Raw genomic sequence first — 9,997 nt, 5'->3', positions numbered from 1 at the left:
GAAGGGAAGGGAAGGGAAGGGAAGGGGGAGGGATTTTCAGTCTATGTAAATAGGTCTATCTGCTATCCAAAAGGTTCCACAGCAGGAAGAAGAGATAGATACTAAAGGGAAACAAGGTACTGACAGATCACTTTTGCAAAAATGGCTAGGAAAAGACTGTTCAGAGTCTAGAAGAACAAGGAGGGGAAAATCCATGAAAGAAGGTAAGTGGAAATACAGCAATACAAGCCACAGCTCTCGGGTTCTAGTTTATTTTCTGTTAAAATTAATTCACATCTGTAACTGATATTACACCATTCCTGGGGAGGATTCCTTCACTGACTGCCCTATATTTTACCTGTTACTACACAGGAGTATTGTGACAGTAAATAAAGGTGCTGAACGCTGAGATACAGTGGTAGTGGGGATTGTAAAACTAATTCAGGCAGACAGAATCTTACTGTAATATCACTGTAAATGAACTTACATAAAACATAAATGTGTTTGTTCAAATTCAGTGTGCATTTGTCCTCTTAAACTCTGCCTCTTCACACCTAAATATGACACAGCCTTAAGTCCTTTGATTTCCACGGGGCTAGATTTGGCCTTTATCCTCTAATAAAAGCCAAATATAATTTCAAGAGACCATGTCAATTCAGCACAGGCTTCAGATCTCATCTCACACGTGCCTGCTGTGAAAATTTTTTTAAGACTTACGAAGGTTCTTCAGACACCACTGCTCCTTCTTCCAGCTCTTGAGCTTGTTTGTACCACGGCAACTTTGCTTCCACGGGAAGTTTCTCTACAGAACAAATGCAAGTACATGAAAACAGAAACCATGCAGCAGCAATGCTCCCATGTGTGCCAGCCTTTGCTTTTTCACTTGGTGCTTGGAATATACACGTGCCTCTTCTTGAGCTGAGGTTGAGCTCAAGAAGAGAAAGGAGGAGAGGGACAGAATTATGGAATTGTTATTACGCAGTTGTCAGCTGGATTATAAAGGTCACAAGATTAGTTTTATGACCAGATAGTTACTTTACAGATGATGCAACTGGGCTACTAAACTGAACACTTCAGCAAGTATTTTTCAGAGTGAGACTGGGAAGTGTAATGACCTCCATTGATGCTCTGAAGGCAAAACATATAATATCCTTTTGCTTATGCTTGAATTTTAGAATTTCAGAGGATGCCTTAATCCTCCTTTTGATAGATGTCAAAAAGGAAGAAAATCCTGATTTGATGAGCGATACCCAAAAAACCGAGAAACTGTAATGAAATGGTCAAGCTATACTTTTTCAACTTTATCAGTTCATCAGCTATATGGATTTAAAAAATGAGCTTGATACTTTTTCTGTCATTTCTGATGAAAAACAGTGTGGCTGTTTTTTCTCTTACCCAGGATATGAACACAACATAATTAGTTGCACTGTTCTGGGGAGTGCAGGGCCATTCAACTCTTTCAGCCAAATTCTGCTCTCATGCAATGTCAAAGTGGAGCATTTCAGCTGAAGGCAGTGGAGCTGTTTTAACTCTACAGGGGCATAACGTAAGAGCAAGTTTGGCATCATAATTTGAAAACAAGCTCTGCATATTAACCGAATATTTTGGGTCAGGATAAAGAAAAAGACACAAATACAGCATAATGAAACTCGGAACATGGAAGAAAACCAGGACCAGGCTTATTGGCCACTAACAAACCACCTAAACTTTTTGATTTAGGTAATGTGTAGATTTATACTCATCATCAGGAACAGATTAATGTCATTCAGAATATTTAAAATTTTTCAATAACTTCATCGTGAATAAGAAGGAACCTTTCATGCATGCACATGAAATTTCCAAACTGTTTTATCACAGAGGAAAAATGATTAACAACTTGATTTCACAGCTACTGCAACTTTTGTCAAGCAAATTTTCTTGGAGCAAGATGTTAACTGAGGAAAGAAGGACAGCAGTTTAATAACTGTGCCTCTCTTCCAGAAATATCTTGCCAAATTCTTACTCTAATATATTTACTAGTACCATTTGAAGATGAATATTTGCCAGCATTGTTCTTAGTTTAATCTATATTTTACCACTTTTGTTATCCAAAATATGTAGGAGATAGTTCTATTTATATGCACTGTAGCCCACTTTACGAGTTTTGGAAAGCCAGATATTACTTCTATGCTTTTTTTCCCTCGGATTCAAGTGCTTGTAAAAAGCAAAAGCTGTCACGTACAGTTGTCTGCTATGTGACTTTTTAAATAACTTTTGTTTTTAAAAAATGTGCATTCAGCAGGAGATAAAATTAATTGCCATTTATGCTGTAAAATAATTTGGAGGATGAGAAATGCTGATGTTGTACAGTATGCTTTGACAAAAAAATGAGTGAAATTCATTCCTAAAATAAGCTAATGAAGAGCTTTTAATTTTAGAGATTAAAGTAAAATCTCTACTTTTATAGGAGAGTATAAAAACGTTAGATCCTACATTTTACAGAAAGTTTTATTAAATAAATTCACATTCTCAATAAAAATTGCAAATTAGTACTTAATCTAGTACTTAATCTAATCTAGGGTTATCCTGTATTTTTGCATTATTGCTGTAAGATAAAGTGCCTCAGTACATGAATAAAAGAAAAAGAAATAAATTACATAAATTATTTGCATTCTGGTTTTCTTTTGTAAAGAGTGTTAAAAAGAGTATTCCACATGCTTTGTTTTGCTTTTTCAATCAGCTAAGAACATTGTTTTCATGCTTTATTTTATTCCAGGTATGGAAGGAAAAAGCAAACTAAGATTAAAACATTCAACAGAATTGAAGTACTTTACTACAACAATTGAATTTAAATTTAAATTTATAATGCTAAATTCAAGACATAAAAAAGGACAAACTTCCATCACATAAATAGAATAATGTGTATTAGAAGAGATCTCTGGAGACCATCTGGCCCAGCTCTTTTCAGAAAGCATGATTTACTTTTCAGGTACATGTGCCTTCAAATATTACCTCTTGCATTGTGGAGGAAAAATTACAGAACCAAGATGAAAACTAAAATCAAATCCTAGCAACACACCATGTTTCATAAAGAGCTTTCCATCCCATGGGAGAAAATGGGAGAAAGTGAGAGTCATGTCTACTCAGACCTTAATGATGTTATGTATTGCAAAGGGCAGCACAAGAATTGGTAAAGATGACAGCAAGTTGCAAGAGCATACCTCCAGGAAACAGCCATGTGGAATTACTAGACAAATCCCTTTGGAAGAGATGTCTTGACAGATGCAAGCAAACCTCCCCAATTGGTCTAGGCACATTCCCTAGGCAGAACTCACTTGCGGGTGGTATGCATCATCTGGTTTTCAGCATCTTAATGCATTTTGCTTACACTGCATGCTGCAGGCAGACAGCAGCTTTCTTTACATGGGCTCTGAATGTGATAAATGGATAAAGCCTCACAGATTCAGCTGGTTAACTGAGCGCAAGGCTGCTGCAGCTCCAGATGAAGCTCAGTCATGGTAGCAGAGCCTTTTATTCATCCTGGGATGCAGACTGAGCGAGCTCATGTGCTCCAGCAGAACACAGTGCAAAATACCCCTTGCTTTCCTGAAGGCCAGCATCTGAGTTTTGCCACTTTGGCGTCTGGCAGATACAGTGAAGTCCCATGCTCCAGATAAACTGGTACCTTGCAAATTGACAAGTTTGTCTGTCATAAGGCAGTGAGCACAGAAATTAAAATTCTAAATTTCACTTTTCCATCCTGGATTATCATCAGGTCACGCTTATTTCACATAATAAATGCTCTTAATATTCACCAAGATATCAATTCATTTTTCAAAAGGGACTGATTCTTTTCTTATGGTAGAGTTTATGGCTCAAATTTAGGGAAATTAAGATCACTTACATTTCTGTAGTCCAGAAATTTCTGTAATTTAGTCAGCATACAGACACAAAAATTCATAAGAATCTTTCTCTAATTACCTTTGGGTTTGTAACAAGGAGTGGGTACTATGCATTCTTCCTTTATGTGCGGCTTTGTTTTAGAGCTACAGCCTCCTGTATGCATCCCCCTGTGATCAATACAAAGGACCACACGATATCTGAGCCCTTGTCCACAGGTCACAGTGCACTGGAAAAATAAAAGAGGAGAAATGAAAGGATGATTGTGGTATGTTGTAGGAGTAATACATAAAAAGAGAATGTGCAACAGAAGTACATCAAGGGCAAAGGTGATGCAGAAACACTAACCATGTTCATGTAAAATTTGTAATATTTAGCAGTTATGGATAACACATAAAATCAACACAAATACTTGCCTTTTTGGTCTGCACATATACTTGGCTTGGAAGTATAGCCTCTGGAATTCTTTTGCTGTGCACATTCTCAGCACTGGCTTGTGTGCACTACTTGGCTTGTGGCCATCCATCCCAAAATGGATATGCTTAGTAACACCCTGTCAGCTTCATCTAGAGCCACTCTGCTTTGCTTGGACGAAGTACTGAAGCTTATGTGTTAAGAGAGGTGACACTCAGCTATTTTGGAACATGGCATCAAACATAAAGGGAAATTATTCAGGCTTTCTTCCCAAAGACACTTTCTTACGTCTTTTTTCATTTATTTTTGCTAAGGTACATCACTCTTTCCCCCATGAGGGTTATTTCAAAAGTGGTTGGATGGGTCAAGATCAAACCCAGCAACCAGTGGGAAGGTCTATGGATACGAACAGCATTACTTTGTTCTTAGATAGCAGCTTGTTGAACACTTTGCAATCAATAAAGAACACCTCATCTGTGGATAAAATATTTTAACTTCCAAGAACTCATCTCGCTTGTAGAAAAACTGGGGTGGTGAGAACCTGAATTCAATATTAGAAAAAACAGGAATTTTCTTGCATGAAACAATAAAGGAGAGTCAGGGACAAAGAATAAGCATAAAAACCCAGTCACTTACGGGTTTATAAATTTTTAGAAAATTATTAGAAATTTATGACACACAATTTTGGGCTGAAAAGATGCTGTTACCTGATCATGATCAGCTTACTGCTTTTTTTGTGTGCATTTACGTTCTCAGTCTATTCTTAGTAGAGGATCACTAATCAACATTTCAAATCTGATTTATTTTTCCATCTTTCTCCATAACCCTGTTAAATCTTAAATTCACAGACTTTGAATTTGCTTTGTGTTTAGACAAATAGAGTGATTTAAAACAGAGAAAGGAAAATAATAAAAGTTTCTAATTCAACAAGCTCACTAAACTATTATTCTCTGCACTGAAGATGTGTTTTCAGTATACAAAATACAAAATCATCAAAGTGAAACAGATTACCGGTGACCATTCCTGAGCAAGCCACTTTGGGCAGTCAAATATATTGCAAGGTTGGACAAGAGGCATCTTTGGAGTGTACATGCATTTCCATTCTTCCACGGGGCTAATATGCCCTTGAATGTCTTCCTCCACACATGAGACACTGCGGCTTTGAATCCCCCCTCCGCAGGATGAGGAGCAGGCAGTCCAGGGTGTACTTTCCCATCTGGGAAAAAGCAGAATGTGATACAGAAGAGTCAACAAAAGGAACCCGATGCCCCCATTACTGGCCCCATAAATGCATAAAATGTTACCTGCAGTTGTTTTTCTTGTACTTCAGACTTCTGCCCTCAGAAAAAATTACATGCAAGTGGTGATATCAACAAAGCACTCTGATGGGCGCAATCTTTAATTTACCAACTTAAATGTAAAACCTCCTTTCCACATTAACTCTGTAACTACTAATTTTATTACAATCTCTTTTATTTAGCTGATGCAATTATCATATTTTAACAATATGACACATTCTGAGAAATCTTTGTTACAAATTACTACAAATTACTAGAGGTTCAGTTCGTTCTGAATTTATTATGTTACTTTTGCTAGAACAGGCAAAAAATAGCAGTGCTTCCTTCAGGTGAAAAACTGAGTTATGGAGAAAAAAAATAAGATTGGAGGAAACTTTCAAAGAGAAGAAGCTATATTGATAGATGGATAAATAGACGGATGGATGAATTACATAAGCCTTGTCTTCTTAGACCTGAAGCAGGGGGAAGAATTCAGACACTATTTTTTTCAACAGGTGCCATTTGAACATTGTAATGACAAATCCATACAGCAATGTGTATGCTCCAAAAAAGCCACGAATAAGGGTTTTTTTTTCCACCTCCTATAATGATGCATACACAATAATGTATGCATTGTTTTATATGCATATATTTCTGTTTGCATAAAATGTAGACTGGTATTTCCTCCCTTTATTCAAGCTGCTGTCACAGAGAAGATCCAGGACCTCTGTTACAATAGCTATAAGTGATGTTTTTCTTGTAGTCATAACAAAGTAATTAGTCTCATTAATTAAAACTTACATGTTCACCAAAGCTGTTAGACAATATGAAATAAATCTATCTTTCCCTCCGATTTTTCCTTGTATCAGCCCATATTATTCCTATCAGCTCCAGTATATTTATGCACAACCTGAACTTGGATAATGGCTAGAGCTGCTCTAAGACACTGTGTGAAGTGGCTCATGTTGATAGTTGTTTATGAATGGTAAAGCCATCAACTAGTTCTATGTGTGAACACAAAGAAGTGGTAGAACAATATTTACACCATGTCATGGTGTGCTCCCTATAAGCCCCATATGTCACAGATATGTATTGTGACATTTTTAATTCAAACGTGACACCTGTGGATTTTTGGGACAAGTTTTCCAGATAAGGTTTCTAACTATCACAAATGTAACTGAAGAGAGCTCAAACTGAAACTGGTAAGCAGCAGAAACTCTTGCCATCAACCTGAGCCTGGGATAGGGTTGCTGTGGCTAGAATTCTCTGCAGTTGTTGGGAAAGGCTGCTGGGTGCCTCTGGCAACCTTGGCAATACAAAGATGCTTAATCTAGGCAAGCAGTTTGTTCCTCGGGTTTTATATGTGTGTAAGACAGAAAAGAGTTCTCAGCCACACAGCTCTTAAAGGTGAAACCCTTTCAAGTTACAAAACAGGCAGTACTGACTGAGGATTTGTGAGAGGATGTGGCAGTGCACCAAAGCGAGCGCTGTATCCACAGAACTGTACCTTTCTTTCGTGATAAAACCCAATGCAGAGAGAGCAGTAAGTAAATCTTACAGACACTTTCCCAAATTTCCTTTTCACTTCTCCTAAAGTGCCACTTCTCCTAAAGTTTGCTACTCTCCTCTGTCCCCAGTATCAGGTGTCAGCCTCAGACAGATAGTGTGACTGGGGCCATTTTTTGTGTGTGTGTTTTTGTTTCCTTTGTGGGATTTTTATGTTATTTTTTAATTTTTTCCTAAGCTACGTGGGTTGAGAGGAATATTTTGTCCTTCTGCCCTGGCCCTGACTCATGCCAACCTTGTGGTCTAATCAGTGTCTATTTTTTCTGCCACTGAGGCTTGGAGAAGAGACCTGCCACTGTGTCTTCCTTCTGGGAGTGAGGGAGGGAGACATGAGCCCTGTTTGTGGGTTCACAGGACCAGATGTTGAGTGGAAGGTGGGGTAAAGGACTCAGCCAGCAGTTGCAGCCTGAGCTGCTGGTAAAAAAGCTGAAAAAAGAGTGGCCGGGTCAGTGGATGTAAAGGAACTGTTGTGGGGTGAGCCCATAATACAGAAAAGCTTGAGAAACAGTATCAGGCTTTTGATCACTTTCAGTGTTAATGAAAGTCAAACACTTCAGGGCATTTTGATCCTTCATCTTGGATTTTCTTCAGACGCAAAAAAGCCTCTGCCCAGCTGCCAGCTCAGGATGCTTTTTCCTTAAATACAATCCTTCCACTGTTGAGTGCTGCTGAATCATCCACTGATACATGCTTGTTTTTGTCAGTGTGCAAAGCCTTTGAACACAGTGGAAATAAAATATAGCACTCTCAAAGCTAGTCTTATATGCCGTATGAATATTCAAGCTTCTGTATTCTTGAACAACGGAGGCTTAATTTTTGAGGTTCATAGTTACGTGTTTATTTTTTAATAAAAAATGCAGAAAAATGTTTTCCAGAAAAAAAAAGGAATGAAAGGCAGGATTAAATTTTATAAGTACATCTCATGAGTAGTAATAATGAATCTATGTATGCACCCCCAAGCATTTAGCTGCCAACAGGCAAGCACAGAGCACAGAAAATATAATCTGAAAATTATGGAAATTAAGTACATTTATTGGACATACAAGGGCTGCTCTGAAAGTAACGTCTTCTATTTTAATACACTGGCCCACAACACCAGAAGTAGATGTTGGTGGTATGGCAGTAGAGGCTGAACCTTCCCACCAGCAGTCCACTACATGTTATTACTGTTATTGCTGCTGACAGATGGCAGCAGAGGGGCACTCTGACACAGTGGCATCTGTCATGGAAGTGCATATGAAGCAAAGGTGTGGCACTGAATTCCTCCGTGCAGAAAAAATCATAGAATCATAGAATCATAGAATCACCAAGGTTGGAAAAGACCTAAAAGATCACCCAGTCCAACCGTTCACCTATTCCCAATAGCTCCCACTAAACCATGTCCCTCAACACAACATCCAGCCTTTCCTTGAACACCCCCAGGGTCGGTGATTCCACCACCTCCCTGGGCAGTCCATTCCAGTGCCTGACCACCCTTTCTGAAAAGTAATACTTCCTAATGTCCAGCCTGAATCTCCCCTGCCGTAGCTTGAAGCCATTCCCCCTGGTCCTATCACTAATGACCCCCAGCTCACTACAACCTCCCTTCAGGAAGTTATAGAGAGCAATGAGGTCTCCCCTGAGCCTCCTCTTCTCCAGGCTGAACGTTCCCAGCTCCTTCAGCCTCTCCTCATATGGTCTGTGTTCCAGACCCCTCACCAGCTTTGTTGCCCTCCTTTGAACACGTTCCAGGGTCTCAATATCTTTCTTGCAGTGAGGGGCCCAAAACTGGGGCCCAAAACTGGAAAATGGCACCCAATGACATTCACCAACATTTGTGAATGTTTATGGAGGTCAAGCACAGGATATGAGCACAGTGAGGTGGTGGATTGTGCATTTCAGCAGTGGCAACAGTGACAAGGGTCACCTCCACTGGTGCACACTGTTACAAATGAAGCATGCAGGCATTTTTCATCACTGAGGAAAATGCAGTGCTTCTGGTGGTGGTTATGTTGAAAAACTGTTTTGTAGCTGAAAACTTGCTCTATCAAAAAGTGTTATTGTGCTATTTGCACCTGTTGTTGTTTCCATGGAAATAATTAGGAGGCATACTTTCAGAGCAACCTATATACACTTAGAAATGACTCATCACTCATAAAGATTGCTAATATGAATGGCAGCTGGTTTGTCAAATAAGCTACTCTCCTTCTTATCTTTTCAGTCAGTTTTGGATAGGCTTATGATTTGCTATAGACCCTATGTCAAATGTGAGTACACTGCATTTGTACAATTATGAAGGAAATCCTCACAGTGACTTGAGGGAGACCATTTCCTCACCAAGATGAGACTAGTGTTATGGTGGAGGTTTTTTTCTGTAGCATAATAGATATCATGGGACACAATAAATTAACTGAATACTACTGCATGTCCCAGCAGTTTTTCAAAACCACCTGGTTATTATCCCTCATTTACCAAGCATTTTTACCAGCACCAGCCTTATTACCTGCTTTAAAAGTAATTGCTCATGTAATTATTTTCATTAAAATCTCAAGTCTTACATTAAAGATATTTTAATTGTGAGATAATTAATAATATGCATTAGGCCTTGATTCTACTCCAGTCCCTGATCTCTGAGTTGCCAGAGAAGCCAACAGATTAATGCCTCTGGGAAAGGCTTTAGCATAGGTTTGCTGGATCAGGACACAACACTGTCTGAAATCAACATCTCACGGTTTATAAGCATGCAAGAAACAGCAACGTCAGAGAGATAGAAGGTCTGATATTTCATTGCACAGTCATGTTCAGATACGAGTAAAGGAGGGGAAAAGTGTGAGAGAAAAAAATGAAGAGATGGGGGAATACTGTGGGAAGATAGAGAAAGGGACCACACACTTAATAAAGCC

General features: G+C 38.8%; 1 protein-coding gene across 1 annotated transcript in view; it reads right to left on the bottom strand.

The window, feature by feature from the left end:
- Positions 1-692: 692 nt before the first annotated feature.
- LOC122171000 (ADAMTS-like protein 1) overlaps positions 693-9,997 on the bottom strand; it is a gene marked incomplete at its 5' end in the record, with an annotated part of 33,974 nt that continues 24,669 nt past the window's right edge. Inside the window, 3 exons of the mRNA XM_042838313.1 lie at positions 693-781; positions 3,940-4,087; positions 5,284-5,488. Of these exons, the coding sequence (XP_042694247.1) occupies positions 693-781; positions 3,940-4,087; positions 5,284-5,488 (442 nt within the window). The remainder of the gene's footprint in view (positions 782-3,939; positions 4,088-5,283; positions 5,489-9,997) is intronic.

Source organism: Centrocercus urophasianus, unplaced genomic scaffold (genome assembly GCF_019232065.1).
Source record: "Centrocercus urophasianus isolate 14NV4802_14NV808 unplaced genomic scaffold, USGS_Curo_1.0 seq_759, whole genome shotgun sequence".
In the NCBI taxonomy this organism is placed as follows: Eukaryota; Metazoa; Chordata; class Aves; order Galliformes; family Phasianidae; genus Centrocercus; species Centrocercus urophasianus.
Note: the sequence above shows the minus strand (reverse complement) of the source record. Positions and strands in the feature narration are given on the sequence as shown.